Below are 27,297 nucleotides of genomic sequence, written 5' to 3' on the forward strand. Positions count from 1 at the left end.
CGTCGGATTCAGACGGATATCTCATGTGTATATATGTACAGTTCACACACTGCCAGATCAATTTAACATATTCATTTGTTCGGACAAGTTGGGCCTTAATTTCACTCACTTGCAAACCATTTCTCCACAGACGAAACGAAGAAATTTAAAAAAACTAAATTAAAAACTGGCTGCTATATATGCCGTTCATGTCACACGAAGCATATAATATACCGCGCACTTCAATTATAAAACACATTTCCAGATTTTGTTTTTCCATTTGTTGCATCCGAGAGACTTTCTACACAGATGGCGTAATTTGAATGTTGATTGGTGAGGAGCGAACCAATGAATTCCTCGCATTCGGGGTGAATCGAACAACAGCGCACTTTTTCCGATTTTTAAATATCTCCCAAAGGCACTGGAACAGTCCCCCGTATAGTAAAATATGAACATCAAGATCGACGCATCGACTTACATGCCACACGCCACCGAAATCCGCACACTCGCACTTATTCCGAAAAAGGCAGGGTTTCTTTCTAACAATTTCCTTGAGGTTGGATGGGGTTTTTAAACCAATACAGTTCCCGGTTTGTATCCAATCTGAAACTGCATTACGACGAAGAAGGAATGAAATACCTAGAGAGTGACAGCTTCAAAAGAGTGAGCGTTCGTGATGGTCAGTCGACAAAGGATAGGCGTTGATGACGGGGCAGTTGACACCACGACTCGTGACGCTAATGGTCACTGCCCCGTTATTACTGGCCCTCGTTATTGGCGACGGCAGGACTTGCTCTGACGCCGTGTCGCTCTTCGCTCGGCCGTTGTTGTTTTTGCTGAGCTGTTGGCTTTCGATCTCGATCACATTCTTGAGCTGATCGCTCCTGTTCCCCTTGTTGCTGCTCTCGTCTTTGGTGACGATGCGCCCTCGATGCCGCTGTCCCCTGGCCGTTAGCGGGAACAAATCCTCCGATTCTTCGCTCGCTCTCGAGTCGGCCATCTGCCCGATCTTGTTCCGCTTCTCTTCGTTCGTGTAGTAGGAGGCGGCGTGGCGTGACACTACGGCGAAAGCGGCGCAGACGGCCGCTACGGCCAGCACCCCGACGCCACAGACAAGCGCCAGATAGAGCGGATTCTCCAGGAAGATGACAAAGCGGCCCATGGGCGTCAAAGTGGCTCCGGCGGCAGTGGCCGGCTTGCTGGGCAGCCCTTGCGAATCGATGAGCATGGGCGGATAGTTGCACGTTGGCAGATTGACGTGATCCAGCCGAGGCAATTCGACTCCGGCCACTGCCGGCGGATCTTGACAAATTGGGCACGGCTGAGCCCCGTCGTCGTCGATGTAGTCGGCCGTCAAGTTGCCGGCGTTGGTCTTTAATCCTCGGCAGCCGTCCTTGATGTGACGGCTGGCAGGTGAAATGTCCAGCCACTTGAGCATCGGGCCAATGACACAGGCGTCGCAGTACCACGGATTCCCGTGCAAGTAGATCCGGCGTAAGCTCTGAAGCGCCGACAGGGCGCTGAGCGAGAGATCCGTCAAGCTCGATAGTTTGTTGTACGACAAGTCCAGCTCGCGGAGCGACGGTAGCGAGCGGATCACTGTAATGGTGGAACAATCGGATGAATATTAATTACATAGCTTATAAGAAAATCAAAGTTGATAAGTGTACCCTCGACTGGTAGGTAATTGAAGGAAGTGCCGGAGAGATTGAGACTCCGCATTCCGTGATGGAAGGAGAAGAGATCCGTCTGGAAGTGCTGGTCGCGGCCGATGGGGATGTCCGCCACGTCAAATTGACTGAGATTGAGTTGGATTCGCGGACTGAGAATCGACGACCAGAGATGAGACACTTGCAGCGGATTACCGCCGATCTTCAAGTTGCGAAGTGACTGGTTGAGTGGCAAGAAGACGAACGGGTCCAAGCTCTGCAGACGGTTGTACGACAGATCCAGTTCGGTTATGCTGACGTTGATGAATGAGGCCGGGTCCAGCGTCATCATCTTATTCCGGGCCAGCGACAACGTCGTCAGATTGTGGCCTACATAGCGGGTGATTGCATGGAAATGAACAAAACGACAATAGACGAATTGATAAGCTATTATTCCTTCTTTGGCTTCTTAGTGGAATCGTTAGAGTTGAAGGAAGAATCCTTATATTCTTGACTATATTTTTATACAAGCTGGACGACGTACGTACAAGCATCTAAAAATAATCGTAATGTCCAGCTCTGTGCTATAACCAAAATAAAAATACTCGAGAGACTGTATAGTTAATAGTTATTCTTTAAGTTATCTTATTCTATCGGAACTACCGTCAACACAATACTTGGCTGACGACGTAAACTCCGATCATCTGGAAGAGATCGAATCAAAGTACCGGTACCACAGCAGCAAACAGATTATTAATACTGGTCCTTTCCCTCTTCACGGATGGTTGCTCTTCTTTTTAGCCATCAGCAGTTGGGATGGAGCCCAGGGAGCGAGCCGATGGAAGACCGAAAATATCTAGGAGTTGCTGGTTGGGCTGGTTCGCTATGGCTATTGGCTCCTGCGATTGCAACTTAATCAATAGCTGCTATTTTTTACGATACAGAACCTTATCTTCGGTAGTAAACTTTCTTTATAGTCTGAGAACCCTGCTAGCTATTTCGAAAAATTGAAGAACCCCAAATTTTGCTACTGCATTACCGTAAAGATTATTGCGAATAGAGTTGCCTTGGAAATTTTTAATCGACTTTCTCAGAGGAAGCGCGTAGTGAGTATTAATTTACCCAAACTGCTTATAGTTGATTTCTTCCGAATTTTTTCCCATCCTATTAGCAATCATTCGAATCACGTATACGTACGATAGCAGTCATAATTGATTATACGCATCGTGAAATGTTTGGACTAAGTTGACAAGGCGGCGATTTAATTTGCAGATAAATAAAAACGCGAATCTTTCGTTTCATCGAGGTTTCAATGGGTCTTGTCGGAGTCAACCCCGACGATAAAATAAATTTCCCTAAAAGTCTAAAACTTCCTTTTATACCGTGAAAAAGAATTGTCTTTTATAAATGTTTCTAGAGTAATGCTCTGAGTTTTTTCTTGTCATGCCTTCTTTCTGAGTTCTTATTGTCATGCCTTTTCATTTTTAAACGGAGAGTTTATTGCACTATTGCCGGTTCGATTACGGCCAGATAAAACTGATTCGCTAACGGAACGATGTGGTCCTGAAAATTATATCGTATCATGCGCACTCTTTAGTTACGCTACTTTAATACGCGATCAAAAACCGTAAACTTAAAAGAATTGACATTGAAACAAAACAAACAAAAACAAAAACAAAAACAATCAGATGATCTCACACTTAAAAATATCTATACAGTATGTACCACTCGATTTCGGCACACTACCCTCTAGCATTAATTTGAGATAATGATCTGGGAATTTTGGAGAGGGGAATTCATCGTTTTACCAGAGCGTAACAAAATTGAACGTATGAATAATTTTGCGGGTGAGTGTGTGCCACCTCTATAGGGAAAGAAGATGTCCAACTAGTACGAGGGGAAAAGGAAAAAGAAAAATAGGTTCACCTGTTAATACGCCACTGGTGAGCACGGTCACCTGATTCCCATCTAAATGGAGATGTCGAAGCTTCAAAAGATCTCCGAACGCGTTTTTATCGAGGTAGTGAAAATTATTATCTCCCAAATCGAGAGTGACGATGTCTGGCAGCAAGTGAAGAAGCAGCGGGTTGATGTAAGTCAAACCGCAACGTCGACACCTCAAAGCTCGCAAGAGGCGGACGTCGCGGAATACTTCGGGCTCCAGGTCTTGCAGCAGGGGGTTGTCACTCAACTCCAGTTCCTCCAGTCGATGGAGACCGTAGAAGAGGCGGGGCACGAATTCCGAGAGACGGTTGCCAGCCAGAGAGAGCCGCTTCAAGGCCGGAAGGTGTCGGAATGCCGCCGACGGAATGGAATCTATGATGTTGCCGTCCAGCCTCAGATCTTCCAGCGAGATGAGACCGCGAAAATTCGACTCCACAAGAGCTGAGATGTTGTTGAGCGATAAATCAAGGGTTCGCAGAGATCGAAGACCCCAAAATGAATGCTTGCCAATAGCCGGCACGAACGAATTGATGATTTTCAGCTGTTCTAACTTTGCCAAACTCTGAATAAAATAAAATATACAGGATATAACAATTAAGAGTATTTACGTTATTAAAATGGTGTTCTTATTTAGCTTTGATTGTCATTTTATTTAAAATTTTCAGAAAATGATAAAAATCACCTGAAAGATGGGGCCGATCGTCAAAGAATTTGGTTTATCGTCAGGCGCTGCTATAATTAGCACCTCGGTCAATGGATCCATAGTTCTGATGGGGATGGGGTCTCCCAGGTCGCCTCGGTCGCAAACGACTTTGACACGACCGCGGGGGTCCAATCCGCATCGACAGACTTCCACAGGGCAGTTGAATGCTTCACCGTTATTAGACGCTGGCACCTCAAGGGAGCCTCCAACCGCTAATAAGGAAAAGCTCGTCACCGCCATAACGCTGATTATTACAAAGACCCGGAGATCAATTCCAGAAGCAACCATCGTTGGAACCTGAAACAAAAAGTCGATGTAAAATCGACAAAATATTATGAGTATTCATTTAAAAAAAAAAAAAAAGGTGAAATTGTTTATGCTTCATTTGGAAAAGGCGTACAACAAACGACATTTGAGTAACCGGTGGACCCGACTAGGAGACTGCAGCATGCACTCGTTTCCCCTTATTTTTGTCGGCATCCCTACTAGGCTATATACACTCGGGCGCCCGGCGACGCCGACCTAATTAGATCGGAAGCGTTACGCCGTCAGCAACGGCGTGAAACATTACATTTTGAACGCACCGAAAATCGGAAGCGCTGATGCTTGTCATTCCACTCTGCTGCTACAGTGACGGGGTGGTACACAGCAGCATTCTCTAAATTTTTGTGCGTTTATTTCCAAGACTCTCGGTCTTGTACATATTGTAAAGTTGGAAATCGCGGGATTCCTTTGGCGACTGTGAATTCTAGCGGTAACCCTCGCACAAATGCTATACACATCGAATTTGCGTGAAAGCCAGAAGAAGTTCAGCACTGACGTTCAATGCTGAAGTTCGCCGCAATTCACTGTTGACATTTACAGAATTTGGGGCTATTTTTATTTTCAAACAGGGCCTGTACAGACGAAACGGCGTCTCCTAAAATTGCGATGACGCGCAATGACGCGATTTCATTTGTTAATCATGAAGTCTGCAGCCTTCCTACTTATTATGGCACACTTATACTGTCATTGTCACCGGAAGAATAATTCAATTTACGGAGGATTGAAATCCAATTGAGTTAAATCCTGAATTCCTGATGTAAATCCTTGTTTAGTGAGGTTGTATAGCAGATCAAATGGTTTAAATAGTTACAGGCTTTTCCTACGGCAAAAAATAAATGTTTGATTCCGTCGAAACACTCAAACAAGCACGATTCAAGTTCGTCGGTGACTGTCTGCTTGTTTGCTTGACAGTAATGATGTCTCGATACGTGTCAAGCTATAAACTGGGCGCATCACGAGATATATACAGTCTAGCCCGCACGCCTGCTATTATACGGATATTTTTGATTATACGGCTGACTTTGAACTGACTCTTTATTTTGCTTTATTTGTTGTTCCTACAACTAGCAACTTGGCTTTGTTACAGTTTTCGCTGGATTCATCTATACGTCACTCTTTCCGAATCGATCTGCATATGTGGCGCCGTGTAGCACACGCTATATAAAACAAATCTAAAGAAAAGAACGGAAAAGAATATGCTATATCCCACTCTCAACTGTGCTGGTATACTCCCGGTGTCCCGGAGATATTTTTTTATTCTTATTTTTACCGTTTGCTTTTCAAAACCATTTTGATTGCTGCAATCTGCAAGCAGTGAAAGGGAAATCAATAGTTTTTTTTTTTTTTTGTGTGTAATAAAGTCTGTGCAAATTGAGAATCGATCAGTTAATATCAATCGCTTTCGATATTAAACAAGAAGCGGGTAAAATAGACTGCGGAAACAATGTGTCCATTCTCACACGTTCGCTACGATGTTAAGTACAAGGTCTATTAAGAAAGATAAGCCGAATACTACCGGTACGGTATGTCCTTGAGCGAACAACTTTAATATGGTATTTTGAAAATGTTATCCCGATGAAAATAGTATGTTGTGTCCCTCCGCATGCCGCCTGCGACTTCCTTTTCTTAGACTCAGCGGAGCATTCCTCTCTATGTACCGCTGGATCGTCTTCACTGCCCCTCATCCGCTATAGCCATCAGCCCCCCAAAAGGAAAAGACGCACAAAGCGGTACATTGAATTTTTTCCCTCTTGCGATTGCTCTCGAGTGAGAATGAAGTGAAAAGCTTCACTTTTTTCTTTTTCAAAACTCGGAAGGTTTTTCTGCGAGCGCTGGATTCAAAAGCGGCTGCTAAGGCGAATGTAGCCCACCGCGTCGTTATTGGAAATCAAAGAAGAACCTTCTTGATAAAAGGTGATTAATAGTTCGCGGTAGGAAATGAAGGGAGAGTTTGCATTTATCATTCCTTGGAGCTATATGTATATGCTGTGATGTCAGCGTTGTAGAAGTGCGACTGTCTGGGGGAGATCTTCTGTGGAATCATCAGTTTACATGTTGAGAGAATAAAGATTTACTTCTTTTTTCGTTTAAGACGCGAAAATATTGAATGATGGCACCAAAGCTTCTATGTACAAGCGGTCTAGATGGGATTAATGATGCGCAACCCACGTAGTTTTTCCTTTTCTCTGATAGATGAACAAGATTTGAACTTTAGTGTGAGGTTAGATCCAACGCAAAGAAAACCTAATCAATCCATTAATCAAGAACACAATCTACCAGCTGGCCAGCTGCGCTGCATTATGCTGTCTGCTGAATATAGCCTAGAGTCGGTCGATAGAAAAGAATCGTTTTTCTTTTTCTAAAAGAGTAAAAGAGGAGGGATAAATAATTCGTCATCGTGGAAAAAAAAAGACGCAGTAGCTGGTGCGGATGCAACTCCAGGATTGCTACCGCATCGTCTTCTTTTCTTCCTTGTTATCCGCCGATTGATGATCCGGGTGCTGGGTTGGCCGCCCGCTGCCGACCTTTATTTTCTATTAGTTCTATAGCTCTCTCTCTTTCTCTCTAGCAGCATTGACTCACAATCTGCCATGGCGCGATATCGTTTAAGAAGGGGAAAATGGGCTTCCATTTATAGTTACTTTGTCAGCTATAGAGCTATACGCCGACGCCGATGGGGAAACCCAACCAATATTTCTGCACGCGCATCACGGCGAAAAGATTTACCTCCCCTGATTTGACTAAATCCCCCCACCCCAAGAGTTGATTCGATATATATATAGTGTAAAATATATACGCTCTTCTCTTCGTCTGCTTGAAAGTCAAATTTTGGACTAAGGACATTCTCGGCACAGGGACACGCTTCAACGGGTCTTTTGAACTTTCGGTGGCAGCTCTGCAAGAGGGAGTGGTTTCAGGTGTCAAGACGAGTGACAGGGGACTTTTGATATTGTCATAAAAGAATTAATGAATTATATATTCTACGTAGCCTATACAAGGAGCATTTATATAACTCCTCTTTGCCCTAATATTTCTCTGTATCTAGTATAACCGGATGTTCTTTACTGCTGATTATAAACGAGCTTACCACATCAGGGCGACCACACAGTAAAACGAATAACAACATTTGTATTCGGCTAAGACTTCCTGCTGATCAACGCTGATCTACAAAGACATAAGTCTTCCACAATTTCATCACAAAAAAATATCAAAGCTAGAGTTCTAAATTGAAGGTGTGTTTACTCTCACCGTCGCAAGACATGGGCAACGTCAGATACAAGCAAACACATATCGTGTTACGTAAGCCATAAGAAACATGAAGCTCGTTTGCTCTTCGTTGTACCGTGCCCGGATTTTATTGATATTGTCTCAAGCGTCTCAGTCTGATTAGTGTTGATCCAGCACTTCCAGCTCACGGTGGGGAGGGGATTTCGCTTGGGATTTCGTGTTATGTGGCGACGCCATCACACTTTTCTAAACCAAACATTCTGATGGTTGTCAGGGAAAGGGGAAAACATATATGTTGGGGGAGCTAGCTTTCATTTCCTTCGATATTCCGCCGGAAACCACGCATCTAGCTCGGACTAACTAGACGCAGCCTAGACAAACACACTGCGCGCATACACGTAGGCGGAGACGAGAAAAAAAAAAAAAAAAAGGCTATATTTTTCTCTCATTCCATTTTGAGGGACGGAGAAGAGTACGTATCTCCTCCTCCTCCTGTTCGGTGTTGTAGTGTAAAGTTGAAAATGGTGTGTCGTGTGTCCTGACGACTTCACACTAGCAGTAATAGAAAAGCTTCTAGACTCGGTTGGAAAACTGGTAGGACTGATGGGAACAATGAGTCTAAAAGGAAAGAAATAACTTAAATCAAATCAAAAGTTTGCAACTTGGGAAAATCAATCACCCCATTCCTTTTATCCCAAATGTTAAATCAACAATCGAAGACGCGTGCGGATTTAGATTTGGTATTTGTTTTTTTCTTTCTCTGATGAAAACCCGAAAGTAAATCAACATGTTTGTTTACCGATAAGCATATGCCATGCGTGGCAAAAAATAACCCCCACCCCAGCAAAAAACCAAATAGTGCTGCTGTTTAGTCGAATGCGCTGGATCACATCCGTGTGAACACCGCGAACAGCTCAGTTCGGATCGACCTTATTCAATCTCGGAGGGGGGATCAACGGCCTCAGAGAGACATATATATATATACATACACATTTATGTATTTAATAATAAGCAGCTGCATTTCGTCTCCCTCTCTTTGGGGTGTATTTGTGCGTAGGTATAGCGCCGGGGGAGACGGTGGGGGGAGGGGGTGTCTGGCATCACACCACGAATCGTTTTTGTCCGGTGGCAGGGATTTATCTATATTATTCTTCTCTTTAGTGTACATTTATGTATGTTACTATGACTGCGTACCATACAATATTTTTTTGGCATGGCGCAGGGTAAGTCGTTCACCGAGCGACGAGGGGGTAAAACTGAAAACTTATACTATAGAGAGAGACAGTATTACCCCACGAAAAAATGATGATAATAATAAGATAATAACGAAAAAAAAAATTGTGTTGATAAGTAATTGCCTTTCAGTGCTCCCTTTGAAAATTAAACCCTTCGCGTTGCAATCCGATTCCGTTTTAGGATTTCTTTTGACTCGATACTTTTGTTTCAGCTATAGGGTACATCCTGCTTATTCAGTGCTTTTTTGGCTTCAGATAAATGCAACGCATTACGGAACTGAAACGGAAACGACTTTAACGTATAGGAGACGTCTAAAATATCACGGATATTTATTTGATTGTGTATACCCTATTGGATTTATGAAATAAAGAAATTAATTTTTTTTTTTCCTTTCCTAGCAACGAATATTTGAATAAATTGAAATTCACGGCCCGATGAACACCGAATGCCACAATCGGTGTTCGTCAACCCTTACTTGCGGACGTGGGTGTGCTACGTATATTAGCTCTGGGAACATTTAATAATCAATGCAACTCCAAGTCTCGAAAGTAAACGTAAAATTGTATCACAACTTCAGCTTGCATGGTTTATCATGTCCTGAACTTTGTTAAAAATTCAATAGTGGATTCTTTGGGCAAAGATCACCAGGATGTCTATACGTCGTACGTGTACGAGATTCAAATCAGTTTCGCCTGTTTCTCTCGTAACGGGGAACGCGAAAGGGGAAATAAATCGATGCTGGGCGTTGTTGATGCCTTTGGCTGGAAAAAAGAGGTACTATAATATTAAGACTAAGAAGGACGGCTCCGAGCAAGGACATTGGGATAGCCGCCTGACCTTTTCTACGATGGCCACGGATGGGCCCCTCTCCACCATATCAATATCATGGTCTGCTGTTTCAATTCTAATTCGCGATGCTTTCACGATCGGAATGTTTCAGCCCTGAGTGCTTCTATTATATCGGATCAGTTGACCGAGTTGTCTCCCGTAGGACAACAACAGCACCAAAATGGAAAGGAAGACGAATTCGGATTGATCTTTCACAGTTTTCAACTTATACGGCTATTTATCAAGCGCAACTGGCAACGTATATGAGACTTGACTATAATCAATCATTCATGTCAGCCAAAGCGCTTCAAGTTAAATTTACAGAAATTCGAATGACGTAAGAATTAATGTGGTTATATATCTTAATGTCAAAATTTGAATTTTCAAAACATTTATCTAATAATAAACTAAGCTAGTGTGGGTATAGGCAACCAAAAATTTTTTAACACACCAACAACGTTGTTCTATAATGGAAGCCTGCTGGTCACTCAGCACAAAATTGTTCATGAGTTCAAAAATCAGAAATGCGCAGAAAAAGGCTGTGCGTTTGTTGCTGGACATAACCGGCGATATCACATCCACGTGAGATGAATAACAAACATCTGACCATCAAAATATGCTAATCAAGAACACTAAAGCAATGTCACAATATAAAAGCAAAAGGTTATGCATCGAAACGGTTGAAGAATTTTTGGATTTTTTCAAATCTTGGTATAGTTTGATGCTGATGCATTTAACTTCGGGGGCTTTGAAAGCTATAAAATAAATTATGCAGAATTCGTTTAACAAACTAATAAAAAAAAAATCACAGTCGTACTCTGGCAATCCCCAAAAAATAAGATTGTTGTCGACCCGTGGCTGTTCCTTCAGTTAGTTCAGTATTCTACGCTCTGTTGCCAAGACGGATGTTATTATTATTTAAAAAAAGAAAACGTTATAGTATTAAAGCCAGCAAGACTGTAATTGATGAAGCCAGACACATCTTTTCAGACGGTCAGATTCAAAAGTCTTACCGGATGTAATAGGTCAACCAAACTGGTGAGGGACACACATCCGCGGCCCACTCTTTTATCGTCATTCATTTCAATTTTCTTCAGAAATTTCTTTCTCGATAAATTTATTGCGTCTCACACAAAAGTAACCTGGCGGCGGTCTCGAAGGCTACGCTATACTTGATTTGATGATGAACGACTTCAAAATATTGGACACGCAGTATTTTCTTATAGTATATACGTAACGTTTTTCCTTTTGAATGCCTTCTCCAAAAGAGAAATATTTCTTCATCATTTTTTATTTTTGAATTCTTTTTGTAAACGTTCACGACTAACACCTACTTCCCCTTTCTCTCGCTTCAGCACGTCCAACATTGAACACATTGAAAGTGAGATATGAAAGAAACTTTTACCGCATCCAACAGAAATTGTAATTCGAGTCATTTATCTGAGGATTTAAATTCTCGAAACTTTTTTCTTTTTTTTTTACAAGCAAATACGTTTGTTTTGTATGTCATCTTGGGTTTGAAAATTTATAAACTTCTCACAACACGCAAGTTGACTAGCTAGTTTCGCCATTTGGCGTGTGTGTTATAATACCGTGTTGTTTAGTAGTGCGGATATTTCCAAAGCACAAGAAAGAGGAGGGGCTGTTCGTAAGAATATAAGCAGGAAGCTGTTTCTTTTTTGTGTGTTGATTTCCAAATTCACAAAATGGGATTTTCTGAAATCTCTCAGACGTGAAAATTTAATTTGAACTGAGGTCGTCGGGAAAAAGCTACGTGATACGGGATGAGTTACATTTGAGTAAATGCTAGTCCTACGTGCGTTGAAATGCGTGACTGCATCGGCAATGCTAGAAAGGGGGATCGAATGTGCGCAATACCTATACCTACTACGGGTCTTTGGACACCTGAATCTTGTTCATGAATAAACTCTACTTTTCCTTGAGCTCACAAAATTGTTTTGTTGTTGTTGTTGTTGTTCAAATACGAAGGAGAACTACAGACTTGGGGAGATGCGACTCCGCATCAAGAGGGTACCAATTTGAGAAAATCAATTTCTGCATTTTCAACTTTCATTTCAATAGTTTTCATCCAATAAAAACTGTTTGGCAACACAAAAGGCATCCATATTAGAAGCCTCACATGTATATACTGAAACATCTTCCGTGAAATCCAAAATCCGCAGATTAAGTTGTGATGTCGCAAAAACTTTAGCACAGGTGAACTGTGTGCACTGTTTATGTAAATGGGACGAACTTTGAGTGAATGAACTCAAACGATCCCGACGATCCCTGCTGTCTAATATAACTAAACTTAAAGGTGAAAGTGGGAACGCATTATTATAATGAAAGTTGCGCAATAGTTAATCTTATCGAAGACTAAATTGGTGGGAGAGGGGAAATTCAGCAGATGGACGAGAGAGTAGAGTACCCACGGGCTTACGGCTGACTGGATGGATGAGGGGCCAGCCCAGCTCGGCAGCTAGCAGCTAGCCGGGCTGGGGTTCGTTAATCATTTCCTCTCAAACATCAACAGCGACTCCTCCCACTTGCCAAACTTGACTGCTGACGACTGGGATAACGAGAGCAAAACAACATCTCATTTTCCATTTCCCTCTCAATTTCATCAGTTTTTGAGGGAAACGAACTGCGCTGGCCAAATTCATCCGCCAGCACCTATTGCAGTCGACGAATTGCACACGCGAGCTTCATATATTCCTAAAGTTGCTATCGATTATTTTCTTTCAGCAACGCGCATTTCATTCGTTAGAATAATTCTACACGTTGCTGTCTGCAATATAACCCGCCTGTAATCAAGTGCATCCTACTTTTTTTTTAAACAGTGGAAACGACAAATTACTGAACGATTTCCGGGCAAATTCCTATTTCCCGGAACAGCGGGAATAAAAATTTCAAAATCATTTGCAGACGGAATTTCACGGAATTTCATTAATGAATTATTTGATTTCCTTGGTGCGGAATGCTGCTCTCCCTGTAACCCCGTTATTTCTCAACTATATTTGAAATTTTAAAAAAATCTAGTTATTGGATTACTAAATAAACTAACGAATCGATAATAAATAAGGGGGGAAACTGCTGGCTATACCGGCGAAATATTTGCGTCGATTATTGTCGAATTCCGGATTCCGGATGACATGGCGAGAGACCAGCCTGGGCGCGTCCTGTTATTGAGTTCAAAAGAAAAACGACCGCTATGTATATACATAATAAACGGTTCAGAATTCTTTTCCGAGAAGATTGTGCGCTCGGCATACACAAGGTGGACTCATTTTTTTATGTTTTCTTTTTGGTTTGCCGTCGCTTGTGTGTAGTTGTGCTGCTGCTCCAAATGGACCATGGTTCCTTCTAGACTAGGCAGCACGCGGAGAGAGCTGGTGCAATACTAAGCACCCGACATAAATATCCCATCAGCGTGCGCTTTCCTTTCACATCTACACATTGATGAGACATTAGTACTCGCAGTCTATACACTCCTATTGACGTTCTGGGCTTCCGGTTAGCTCACAGAGATACGCTCACGTAGCCAGAACGTGAGTCTATCGGCCCGCTCTATTTCATGTTATAGTGGCCATCTCTAGACGTAGGCAGAGGGACTGATATATCAAAAGAGGTTCTGCTCCGTCAATCAACGAAGGAAAACAATTCCGCCAATTATCAAAAATTGGTCGCATCTGTATAGATTTCGGTTTTGAGCTTGGGCAGCAGCAGCAGTAGCAAGCTATTTTCACAATTCCGCGACGTGCGTTCTTATTCGATCCGGGTCACGTGTCACTGACTTTGCCATATGTGCGAGAGAGCACCCGGCTCTCATCCGAAACGCGTCGAAACGACGCCCGGCTGTCCGCGCACACATGCAGATGAATCTGTCACGCATTATTCATCCCTCTCTCTATTCTTCACCGCGCACTTTCGCCGCGAAACTACTATATACGATTATTACTTTTATTATTGTTGCCCTGAACCCACCCCCCATCTCCCTTCCTCCCCCTCCACTCCTGTCGAATCCAGCCGCGGTAAAAAAAAGTGCCGACTACCGATTCTCCTCTCCTCTAGACACGGACACGTACGGCATTTATTTGAACAAAAAATGATAATAATAACAACATAATAATGGAATCGACATCCCCAGCAATGGAGGCGGTTATAGGTTATATAGAACGAAGGGATTGAGTATAACGACAGGCTGGTACCCTGGCAATTTCGTTGGTTTTGTTGTTTTTTTTTTTTTTTTATTTAATAACATCCTGTATGTATGGTTTACATGCAGGATCTATTTATTTAATCGATTCGTCTGGCATCAGCGGGCAATATTATAGAATAAGTGGAAAATCCATATTCATTTTGTCGTCGTCCCGATCGATTTTATTTTATTTCATTTTATTTTTAAAGCCATAAGTCGTCGATAATCTTTCGCCTGTCAGGATACATCAGCGTTGAGGGGTGTCGAGAAAAACTGGTAGACCTCGTCACATTTTAAAAAGCGCGCAAGTTATTTCTCGATTAACGGAAGATGGAATGCGTCAGCGAACGCACCGGAACCAGTGGGTTGAGTAATATAATCACGTCACTCATCAGTTTTCATTGAAGTCGTTTAGATATTCAACCCCGCATTATGATGATGCATGTTACTCGATGTTACTATATAGCTGTCGGGATTTTCAAAAGTCTTTCAAAGCAGAACGGGATGATGATCAACGCTTGATGATTCTATTATTAAACATTCGGAAATGAATTTTTATATAAAATAAACCGAAATAAACGGATATCGTTTTTTTTATTTTTTTATTTTGGTATCCCTCTCCGTTAGAATAATAATAGACAATGATTGTAATAATACTCAGGGTTGCCCATTTAGCCGACTTGATTCTCTCCTCCTCCTCCTCTCTTGATAGAATAAAAGGCACAGCATATGCCGGTGGATATTGTCGGCTACTATACAAACTGAGCAGGTGATGGGGTCGACTGTTTGTTCACACTCGGTTGACCAACACCCCTCCCCCACTTTTCGGGAATAATGCAGTCGTCTGAAAAGGCATTGTAAAGAGGAGGACGAAGAACCAAATCATCTGAAAGTATTGCCGACACATACAATAGCCAACATGAAAGACCGGATGCCTCTAGTAGTCCACATAACACAGCCAGCAGCGGTAGTCAATTGAAGATTTGAATAGGAAGGACGACGGGAAACAGTCTGGCCGCCGTTATTACTTTTGTGCTTAGGCGCGAGCTAAGTCTACAACTATTTGGGCAGTAAAGCACTTCCATATCATATACTCACCCCGCCCACCGAATTCTTTTTCCTTTTTTTTTTTTTCGAACTTGTAAATTACGTCAACCAACAACAAAATTCAACTGCCCACGTACGTACGAAAAAAAAAAAGAAAAAGAGTCACATGGCGCCAAAGTATAATATGTGCATGTAGGTTCAATCCGGTTTCCGCTGTGTCGTCACACCGGAATCCGATCCCTCCCCACCACCCCCCTTTTTCCGTCCACGATTCAATAAACACCCAGCGAATATTTTTGTCATTTTGTTTTTCTCCTTATTTCCAATCGCCATAGTGAAATATTATAGGCGAATGAAATGTGCTGGGCATTTGAAATCGAGTTTGGCAACGAGAGTCGAAATTGGCGCGGCATTTGAAAAAAAGGTTAAAACAAAATTTGAAACGATTCGTTCCCCACGAACTTTTGAGTTAAAAGAGATGACGCTGCTGGATGGATATAGAATAATGTGTTTTTGAGCGATGGCACGCGTGTTATTCGCCTGCTCTTTTCTCGACTGCCTATTTAGGCGTACGCGTACGTAGTAAATCTTGTTACGGAATATAATAATAACAACTGCTGGGCGCTCTCCCACCACCAGCAGCAACTCGCTACGGTTGCTCCTTGCAACTGTTACGACTACTCTTTTTTCAAGCACAATACTGTTCCGCTGCGAGCACAAGGTCCGTTTTCCTACAATGTCGTCCAAGAAGTTGTTCGGTGTAGTACAGTATACCTTCGTGTCGTTCCGCTTTTGCTTTGACTCGACTTTAGGTTTGATCATGACGCGACGCAATAGCCTAGCCCATTTTCTATTTCTTTTTTTAGTTGTTTTTTAAATGCGAGTTTCTTTCTCCCTCCTGAAGAGTTTGGGTTTCAAAAAAAGAGGGAGGCAACCAGAGGCAACGTCACCCCCATATAAGAGGGAGAGTGTTTATTATATTCTTCGCTCCTCCATCCACATGTATACGCTGATGCATTGTCCGTTTAAGGATCGGATAACTCAATTGTTTGGCCGAGCTGTCCTACTGAACCATCCAGGCGACGACGACGTCTATAGTTTTTTCCCCTTGTCATTTTCCCAACGCACTGGCCGAAACTGGAGACCTCCCATACGTTCGAGTGAAAGACTCAATTAGGGATCAGATTTGATTATTCAACGTGACCTAACAATAGCTTCCATTATCATTATTTTCCTTGGACTGCATGCATGCACCAAAAAGTATAGACCAACTCTCGACAGCTAATGCACAGTGCTATATATATTATATTTTATTATACTTTCCTTGCTTGTATACATAATAATGGCGACTGGCTGACTTTGGAGCGATCTATCCATTTCACAGCACATATGGCTATGACGGATGATTACGTCGATGAGAGAACAAAAGACTCGAGTCGTTTTGTTCCATCCTATTTTTGGGGGTGAAAAGTCTATTCTATTCGGCGTATGCTGGGCATGCCGGAAACAATCTGATTATATGCGGCGTCGAGCTCTTTTATAAATATATATACATGGGTACACCATTAGAGCGCATCAGCACTCTGAAAAGTCAACTTTCAACCTCTAATTGTCTTTGCGCAACGCGACGTGCTGGATGGTGTTGCTGGGCTTATTCAGAAAAGAAATCCGTTTGAATGTTTCATCAGCAAGTTCGATCGCTCTCCACAAAATGCTGGACGACTTTTGTTTTCCACAGGCTGAGCAGAAACGGAATGGGGAAAATGGAACTTCTTTTTCTTCTTTTTATGGGGGTCCCATGTTATATGTAGTCCTAATGCCATTCCGTATAGAGTGTGTAGAGGAAAGTTTGAAGAGAATGCCGGAAGTCTTGATGGCTCAGCGGGATTTTGTGTTTTTAAAGACCCCCCTCGCTCGTGCTGGTTGCGCTGCAGCACAGTGTGAGAGTTGCTCAACTTTGTGACGTCGCCCCCCTGTAACAGATGAACCTTGTCGTCGTTCTCTCTCTCTGCTTGGCGCGAGGTGTTGGCACCACACAGAAACGCCCAAATGTGCGTCGCGCAGCCGAGTGGGCCCAGCAGGAGACTAAGTGCCTCCCGTAAAAATAAAAATATAAAAAAAAGGCGAAACAATAAAACAAAAGGGGGAAAGAAAAGAAAGAAAGAAAAGAAACGCATAAATAGGCTACCATAGCTGCCGTATTATATATTAGTGTTTTCAAATCGAGTTGGGGGGGAAAATGGGATTTTCTCTGATTTTATCGCGTATAAGAGTTGAGGGAGTCCCTTTGGCTCACGACGACGACGCAATAGCTGCTGCCGTGTAGAGTCTGAACCATTTGGAGTGAAGAGAGATGATGAGGAATAAGCTGTCGACTTTTTTCTTTTTGCTTCTGTGTGCTGTGCTGTGCCTGCTGGTCTCGCTCCATCACCGCTCGTCAGCAGTCGCGATCGGGCGCCGGCCAACGTGTGTGGGTCGCGCCAGCCGGGCGCGCTCGAATTCTCTCTGCTGCATCCATCGCTATACACATGCAGTCGCCAGTCGGCAGCAGACATGGCGGAAACATCCGTCATATTTGATTTGTATGGAGGCTTTTGTCTAGTGTCTTTCGGGCTATACCTTTGGCTGGCCTGACGCCTGACGCCCACTCCGCGTGTGAGCCGTCGGGTAATAACAGACTGTTGAACATCACAAAATGAGAGGATCTAACGCTCTGTGTCTATATCTCTCCATACTACTCCTTTATTTATACGTCGGCCCATCTGTGCGGAGCACAAAATTCGGTGATTTAATCCGCTTAAAATGGAACAGCTTATACTATTCGTTCTATTCGCTCGAAAAAAAAACTTAACTATTTCCCGTGTGGAAATAAAGAAATGTGAGGCTGATATCATATAGTAGATTGATGATCTATTCAAAATCCTCTTTGGAGAGTCACACACTGCTGCCACATCATCAAAGTAGTTAAACAAAAAAACTTGCCCATATATTGAGGTCAACATTTATTGGGTCGGCCCTGGCACTATGTCCGGCAGGAACCCCTTTTGATCTGGTCTTGGAAAAATAATAAACCAACAGATAGCGAGATGTCTGCTGTTAGAGCCACAGGAGGACTTGGGGGCTTTTGTGTCTAACGTAATCGACACGCATCACGAATCAATTGACTCGCGGGGAGTTTTATGTAGATGCACACGTGACACGAAGCTCACTCGGCTTGCGTGCGGATGCGTTATATATCTCCCCCCAATTCCTGACATACCGTACGTCAGCAGCAGCAGCAGCAGCACGCAATTCCCTTTCCCAAAAAATGTTCCAACTCTTATGGACATGAAAGAAGAAACAAAAATGAAAAAATGAAAAATTGTGTTGAATATTCTATCTCTCTCTATAATCTCGTGTGTAGAGATGGATTGTGTCTTGTCTTTTCTTCTGGATGGAGAGATTCACCCCATACGGAGCCACAGCGCAGCAACTGCGCACTGTATACAAGTCGCCTGATATGTGACTCAAATATGTATAAAGGCAATCTTCTGCTGTGGATTTTCATTTCATTTGCATTCGCTTCTTATGCGCAGTCAACTGATACGACTAGAGCTAGACAGCTAGAGAGAGAGAGAACTGAATATTGAATAGTTACAAAAAAATGAAAACACGTGGCTTTCATCTTCTTTGACGTTGTGTGTAGAGTGATAGGCATACATATACGCCGGCCTGCTGTGGGCCCCCCTATATCCATTTGTGTCCCCCCCCCCCCCCTCTTGTTCCCTCTTATTACTGCCTATTAACCGATCTCAAAGGCGACTTTTTCTCTTTCTCTCCCGGCACAAGGAGGAAATCACATTTCGGGATTGTCGAAGTGAAAGGAAAATATACTTGTAGGGTGGAAAAGAGGTGCGTGGAAAAGATGAAGAACGGCCAAAATCAATTCCTATGCGGAGTATCTTATATTCTTATATGCGCACATTTCTCTCTTTCGTCTCCGTAGGCATTGATTCGATATTCTAGCAAGTATTTGATACCTTCTACTAATAAATCAACTGCCGAATAAATATAATATTTAACAGCTGAGCTGGAAAAGAGAAAAAACAAAATGCATCCATCATAAAGGTTTATATTTTTGTACTTGATATTTCTGGGCTTGTCGGCTTTCTTTTCTAAGAAATTCCGTCAGAAAATGAAGAATAGGTTTTTAATAAGCGTAAGGTGAAATTCACGAGATGAATGTAAGCACTCGACGAAGCGCCGAAACAAACAAGTAAAAACAAATTAGTAGCAGCCGCAGGAGGGCGCTGTCTGTGTACATCTAGTCGGAGATAGATAGTAGACCAGCCGGGCTCAAGTTTATTATTATATTCCTCACATCGTCGTGTTATGATTTCTAAAGAAAACGGATTCAACAAAAGAGAAAACAAACTTTGTTTTAGGTCATTACTGAATTGTTTCTCATCCAACTCTTGATAGTTTTTTATTTCTTTTTCTTTTTCCAGACTTTTTCAAACAAAATTAGACCAAAAGTCTCGACTCCCGGCAGGGCTATGCTGGAGAGAGAGAGACCCCGTTCCTTTCATGTCGGTTTCAATTATTCATAGAACCATAGGATAGTAGTCGCAGCAGTGGACGTATGTCTGTATATGTATGGATGCGGAGAGAATATGGCGCATCTCTCTCGTCGGCATCTTTTTATCTTATTTCAGCGGGGGGCTATTTAACATCCTCACGTTCTCTAGCTCATAGAGAAAAGAAAGAAAAAGACAATGCACCAGAAATTCGAGGAACCTCGTCCCCCCCCCAAAAAAACTGTCGGTGAATGAAATGATCCGGGCACACATTAGTTGACGTTGTAATGCGGACAAAAAAAAAGAAGATTTATTAAATTTGGACTCTTCATTTCTTTTTTTCTTTTCTTTTTTTATTCTTGTAAAATGCACCGGGATGTATGGATTTTTGACGATGACGTGCCAAAATAAGTGGAAGAGCGCAGCAGCTCGTTATATAATAGGAGCGATGGCTGCTTGCCCTGTATTGACATGTCAACGTCTCTAAAAAAGAGGATGAACCATTTAGGGAATAGAAGGGCGTCGAGGATTGGCGCGTGGCCATTTACTGCGACTGGTGTCGTTGCGAGAGCGCGAGAAATGAGCTGGAGCGTCAGCTGAAGAATGAGTGCGCGTCGCAGGCGAGCAGTTGAAACGACCGTGTCTCTATACCATATAGACGGCCTTCCATCTGCTGCGCAACTTTTCAGGCTTAACTCATGAATCCAGATGGACGCCCAGCGTCTCGGCCTATGTGTCCCAGCACACAACAGTGACTGCTGGGGAAGAGAGAGAGAGAAAGACGAGCTCAGCATATCGCCACTGTGTTTTTCTCGACAAGAGGAGACCATTTGGAGAGGTCGTTCGGTCTGGCACGAGACGATGGCCAAGTTGCGACAAAGTGCAACGAATAGAGTCTGAGAAGGAACACAATAGCAACACACTGCTGCAACAGCCGGCCTTGTTTCAGACTTGACTTGAGAGAGAGAAGCGAGTCAATAGACGGACCATGTGGCAGAGCCTGTAGAGGTCGTGTCTGTCTGTCTGCCGGAATTGGAAGGAAAGGAATCATGGTCTTAATGAACTAGTTCCTTCTTAGACAGGCATTTAGGAAAAAGAGCCCTACTCGTCTGCGGTGTACACAGCGGCCTATTATATAGGCTGTTCTTTATTCTATCTATATACGTAATAATACTTTATAATGTGCGCTACGCAGGATGAGAAAGCGAAGCGGGAAGAGAGGGGAAGAGGGGCTTTCGATATGATTTCCGTGTAAAGCCAGAGACGGATGAGAAACGGAGCTGTAAATGAAATCCGACACGGCACGACTAATGGCTGAGATGAACTGGCGCTGGTGCTGGGGATGCGTAATGTAAGAGGAGCAGGATGCGATTGAACAGCCTCAGCTCAAAAAATAAATTTCAGGGTAAATAGAAGAAGAACAATCAGACTGGAAGGACACAGACGTAACCACAACAACATGTAACCGAGTTTCATTCGAAAAATTTGCTTGCCTCTATAGAGCTTGACGCTATTAGAACAGCCGCTTTACTCTGGCATCGCTTATTTAGCTCCGACCCGCTATTTCCACCACAAGACCGCGAAATTTCAAAAAGCCGTTGAACCGAGATCGTCGCATTATTTATTTGGCAGTGTATAGCTACTACAATTTTTACGTTTGCAAATGCGACACTGAAATTGTGACAATGTATTCGCTGTTGACAGGTTGCGCATCATCGCCAAGCAGAAACACTGCATATATCTACACAATGCAGTGTCATAAACAATTGATTTCCCTGTGTGTTAACTATATGGATGATGGCGAGTGCGCTGGCAAAAGAGCCCTTTATATGCTATGCAGTTGTAAATAAAGATAGACGGCCAACTCTATTTCCCCAATGGCCAATATAAGACTAGATTATGATGCTATGTACATTTCCCTCTAGTCTCGTCCACGAAAACTGAAATTTTCCACGGCAACCTCATCTGCGTCGACTTCAAAGGCCGACATTTGGCTGGGCGTGCTATTATACCAATGCCAACTCGATTTGGCTGAGCTGAGCGACACAAAACTTGATGCGACTAAATGCGGATTTCTAGGAAATTAAATAACCTTGTATACGTACTACGTACGCGGTATTAAGAAAAGCAATTCACCAATTGTTTCACTTTATGTGTATAGGATTGCATTTGTTAACAACCATGTCCTTCATCATCCCAACGAGTTGCTTCAATTGTTTTATTTTCACAATAAATCGATAGCACTTATTGTCTGATTCTTGTTTGTTTTTTTATTGTTGATTTCCGTAACAATGATGATGCCCGGGGCATTGAATTTCAGGAAACTCTGAACGACCGGCCAACCGTATATTAGTCGGTTCAATTTATATTAAAAGTATCAAATCAAATCAAAGACCCGAAAGACAAATTTATATTTAAAGAATATGCTGACCCTGTATACATATAGACGGTGATCAAAAGTTGTCTATTCGTATTATCTTTTGACTTTACTACAATTACTAGAAGAAGAAAAAATGATCATCCGGACTTTTATTACACGCTAACCCCTTGGGAAGTTGACCATTTTGCCCAATAGATTATTCGACTATGGGCTGGCACTTATTTGTATTAGGCAGCAACTCCGTTTTACGGCACATCACGCTAGCGTTCGTGGAAACTTTGTAATATAAAGTGCTGGTACGTTACTGCTATATGTGCGCAATTAACCTCATCCAATGTATTTCTCTTTCTCTTATTGCTGGTGTATTATCTTCCAGGTTCGATAGCTATTTCTTCTTTTTTTATATAATCACGGGATAACTTGAGTTAATACATAAACCATAGTCCCAGCAGCAACAATCGTTACGAAAATTGAGCCTTTCCACATTCCACAGTGATATTAGTTTGTGCGTAGTATGCTACACCATCAAGCTCGCTTAACGACCCAACTAACCAGCTGTCGGATGATTAAAACAATTGGCTAAAGAAAAAAGAAGAAAACAAGCCTTTGTATATATATGTTCGTGCCAGGCGTGTTTGATGGCGTTTCATTTTGCTATCTCAATTAAGTTGATGAGTTAGACCTTTTTTGCTTTTTTCCAGCAGAGAGAGAGAGAGAGATGAACCCCTAACATGCACGTTATTTTTCCCTTGCATCGCGCGCAATCTCGTAGGTTTACTCCGCTGAGAGACAAAAGTGATGAGGAGAAAAAACATAAAAGAAATGATTGATCAAATGATGTTACTTTGCCGTGGCACTTATGGGAGAAAAAGCCGCTGAAGATGCGCCACATCATCGTTGGAATGAGAATCAAACCGCTGGCCGTGCTTTCTTACGGTCTGCTGCGTTCCTTGACAACTTACTACGTCCCGGTCCCGTAACGAAATTACTCCAACTTTCTCTCTCCTCTCCTTTATTCTTTTTTTTTTCTCTTTCTCTCATTTCCATTTGATTCTCTTTGACTTGACATTTCTTTTCTTTCTTTTCTTTTTTTCTGTGTGTGTTATCTATTGGTTTTTCAAGCGTGCACGCATCTAACTAACCCTTTTTCGAACTTTTATTTTTCCTTTTTTTATCCTTTCTTTCAAATTCTCCCCTCACGCGCGAGATCGGAATTATGCGCATATGGATTATTATTATTGCTGATGATGGGAGTCGGTTGTTATATCCAGTGCTATTATTGGCGCCCTGAATGCTGTAGCGGCCGTCATCATCTTCAGTTGGGCCATCTGCTGCCATTTCTGCCCTCTCGTCAAAAGTCAAATCAGAAAAAAAAGCCCATGTAGTGAAAAGGCTCATTAGTCATTACATCATCGTTGCCACCAGCGCCATTGTATTTGCTTTTTTAATAATAATAAAAAAAACTTTCTGATTTTTTTTTCGCCGTTAAAATGACGATGAGAATAATAGAGGCATATGCTATCAAAATGTTGATGGCGATTTTTTTCTCTCCACTCTACCATTTTTTGATGGGGGGGGGGGGGGGTTATACGTTGGAATTGTCTCGTTTCACTCATTGTGCCATGTAGGCGTCCCTCTCAACACTTGACTATTGTGCTGAGAGAAAAAAATATATACTCGGCTCTGAAAGAAAATATCGATTCTTTTGTACGTCAACACCCTACGCTCTGTCCGTTATTATCGACACGGATAAAAGCTTGGAAAAAAAACGCCATCAAGACGCCATCTGCAGTGAATCTCCAATGACGACGTAGGTACACAACTACACATACCATTTCATACTTATATATCGGAGGAGGCTGTTATACTCTATTTGGATTATATAATGTTATTTTTTTTCCCCATCTTCTTGAAATAACAACACGCTGTCTGGCTCCTGTCATACATGTAGGGAACACACACATGTATAGATTTGCGCAGCATAGATCTCTCGGCCTATATGGAGCACGTGGCTTGTATAGTCGGCCACATGTGTTGCGGTAGCGACAGAAATTTTTTTTCCCCTTTTCCCCACTGTACTTGAAATAAATTTTTTTTCAAAATTTGATTTTTTCCCTTTCACATCATCTTCATTCTATATACTCTTTGCAGCATGGGGTCACGCGGGATTTTGATGTGCTTAAGTTTTTTTTTTAAGCGCGACTGGTTCTCCTTATGTTAGACTTCCGCACGAAAGAGTTCAATTTTTCTATTTTCTTCTGTCATCTTTTTATTATTTTATTTTGCAGCGCGGCTCGGCTGTTTCCTTTTAGAAAATGAAAACCGTGAAAATTGTCGGTGCGGAGGATGACAACCTATAACGTCGTTGGGCGACTCTTGCGCTAAAGTTGCTTCGCACGCGCGAGACGACGACTCTATAACATCTTCTTCTTTCTATAAGGTAAAAAGGATGGAGTGTACTTTATTATGCGCATTCCGCCCAAGTTGGCGCGTGTCAGAATTTTTTTTCCCGCTGTATTTGTGTCATTCTTTCGTGCGTAACCCAACGACAAAGACATATATCTGCCCATTAACTACACAAGATGTGTCAATGCTTTTTTGTTGTTGTTGGGACTCGCTGCAAAAAGTTTCCCGGTGAAAGTTCCCCACTTCTTTTTTTTTTCCTGAAATGTCACTTTGATTTGTTCGGAGATGCGCAAGGGCCGTGCGATATCAAAGCCAAAAAAGAAGAAACGAAACAACACACAAAAAAAAATGTTTGCGCGTTTCACGCGCTCAACTCTTGTCGTTTCTCGTGTGTCGATTCGATTCCCAGTTGTTCGTGTGGGCAAGTAAAAAATGTCGAAGAAATTTGTGTTTCGATAGATATGCCAATGGCTCTCGTCGCCAAGGGTCAAAAGCTCAAAACAAAACAGTTATACGCTAGACAGTGATCTCTCGCGCTACGTGTGTTGCGATGCAATGCAAACTCGGTTTCTTGAAAGCGGGGGAAAAAAAAAGGGTCCTTCGGTCCGACATAATGTAGAAAGCTTATCCTGGAAAAAGTCCGAAGGAGTTGGCAACCTCCAGACAAAAAGTTGACCGATAAAATATTCACCGAATTTCTTATACAGCTTTATTTCAAGACCTGATTATAAAAGGATTTCGGCTTAAAAACCTTTCTACTCTAGTGCGTACTTTTGTTTTTCAAATATATACGCAGTAGCCTATACTTTGGTTTGAATTAATTGTTTGAGAGCAACGCGGCTGTCCGTGTCGACCGAGTTTCGCGGTTCGTGAATTGAATTCTTTCCTCTTGTCACTCTAGCTCGAATGGAAATGAATTATCCGTAGAAGGCGTTGGCGGTTTTGGGGTTTAGACTTTAATTTGAGAGAGACAGAGGTCCTCAAATCGATTGACTTTTGCTCTACGAATGAATGCGCGCGCGCGCGCCTTCGCTTGCGTTCGTCTTAGTCAATTGCAGTGTGGGTTGATCGTATAATCTTGTCGCCAATCACATCATTTATCACAGGAAGAATACAGGCGGGTTTTTTTTCAGTTCATCGTTTTTCTTCGTCGATCGAAACGGTTGTTTTTTGTCGGAAGAACGAAACCTCACGAAAGCGTCAAAAGTTCTTTAGATCAGCGATTAGAACTTGGTGAACATAACGAACAACAAAGCAAATGAAGCAGCAAGCAAACAAAGCAACAACAGAGCAAATGAGATTATTTCTATTTGCTACATATTTACAGACATTAAAACCTATCATTTCTGTTCCACTCTAATGAACCTTGGGACTTAAAACCCGTTCAAGTCTTCATTTTTTTACAAGTTCCGTACCCTGAGCTCAAACCATATTATATCAACACATATGGACGGAAGAATTGTGAACCACAAGTCTAAATAATGCAATCTAGCCATTTGATATAATAAGTTGTAATGGAAACTAGTTTTGGGCTCGTGGACTATAATCACTAGAACAATAAAGAATAGGTTACACTTATTTTTTTTTCCTGCAAATAATAATTGTCGGCCGGGTAATGTGTCTGGCGAACAGATCCGGATGGGGAATCAGAAGCTCGAGGGGGGAAGTACGATTTCACGAATAGTTCCTCATTACGGTAATTAGGCAGCACGCTTTTATTTTTTATTTTTTTTTTACTTTTTTTTTCCTTCAGATAACACAGTGAGCGCTTCCACACAGCGCACAGCCTCCCGGGCGTTAAAGCTCCCAGTGACGAACCCGATTCCTACTGTAGAAAATAAAAATAAGAAGAAGCCGGAGCGCGCTAACTAGTTTTGGTTCAATTTACCTCTCGGCTGAGGAGAGAGAGAGAGTGAGAGAGGGCGGTAGGGAAACGCGGTTGTTAAATATATATCTACTGGTGCTTCTCGTATTTTACTTTTTATTTTCTCGGCTCAGGCTCTCCCGATCTTTTCGAGGTTATTCACATCCGATAAGCTAATTATCACCTGAGGTATGGCCACGTTAGTAGTCGAAGACTATATCTAGGCTCTCACAAACCACCCGCTGCTGCCGCGAGGGTATTGTAACAATGTTATGAGACTTGTGATGGATTCGGTGCTGGATATACATCAACGGCGGACACGTTCTCAAAACACGACAGACCACTGATATCTATCAAATGATGGATTCTCTCTTCTAGTTTCCTCCCATATGTATCTCAAACCATTTCAAAAGGTGTTGGGAAAACCGCTTTATTTTCAAAGAAAATCACACTCACCTACAGCGGTAATAGCCTGAATGTCGGTGGGAGATGCAGCACAGCAGCAGAGTCGATCTTTGTTGGATAACAAAAGAAAAACAAACTCGTTGCACAGAAGCTCACAGGATCACAATCACAACCCGATCATTGTTATATTATCCAGTGCACACTATAGAACTGCTGATCCGGTTAAAAAGAAGAAGAAGAGATCCTCTGTTTTTTTTCTTCGAATTGTTAGTTATATAACGATGATGTGGAATTGTGGAGTTCTGGACACTTTTTTTTTATTTCCGTTGGCGAAATTTGGTTTCGTAGAAAACTAAAGATATATTTGATCAAATATATTCTTTCGTTTGTTTCTTTTTTCGTACGAGGAGATGTGATGCGGGTCGACGAGCGGACGATACACAACGCGACTGACTCGGACGGTGGTGCGTCTGCTACTGAATTGCTCACGTTGGTAGCTCCTGGTTCAAAAGGGGGCTTCCTGAACAACAACTTAAGGGGAATAGCGCAG

General features: G+C 42.4%; 1 protein-coding gene across 1 annotated transcript; it reads right to left on the reverse strand.

Moving 5' to 3' along the window:
• On the reverse strand, positions 1–27,210 carry LOC124344620 (leucine-rich repeat-containing protein 15-like). Its single transcript, XM_046798223.1, has 5 exons — positions 26,799–27,210; positions 4,255–4,572; positions 3,555–4,134; positions 1,650–2,018; positions 1–1,578 (listed from the first exon to the last, which is right to left on the reverse strand). Exons 2-5 carry the CDS (start codon positions 4,561–4,563, stop codon positions 635–637), a joined length of 2,202 nt encoding a protein of 733 aa, XP_046654179.1. The 5' UTR covers positions 4,564–4,572; positions 26,799–27,210; the 3' UTR covers positions 1–634.
• Positions 27,211–27,297: the final 87 nt, after the last annotated feature.

Source organism: Daphnia pulicaria, chromosome 6 (assembly GCF_021234035.1).
Source record: "Daphnia pulicaria isolate SC F1-1A chromosome 6, SC_F0-13Bv2, whole genome shotgun sequence".
Taxonomy (NCBI): Eukaryota; Metazoa; Arthropoda; class Branchiopoda; order Diplostraca; family Daphniidae; genus Daphnia; species Daphnia pulicaria.

Coding starts and splice junctions, on each gene's coding strand:
- LOC124344620 (XM_046798223.1), bottom strand. CDS start 4,563: ATGGTTGCTTCTGGAATTGATCTCCGGGTCTTTGTAATAATCAGCGTT. Junction 4,135..4,254: donor CGATCGGCCCCATCTTTCAG/GTGATTTTTATC, acceptor TATTTTATTCAG/AGTTTGGCAAAGTTAGAACA. Junction 1,579..1,649: donor CAATTACCTACCAGTCGAGG/GTACACTTATCA, acceptor CCACCATTACAG/TGATCCGCTCGCTACCGTCG.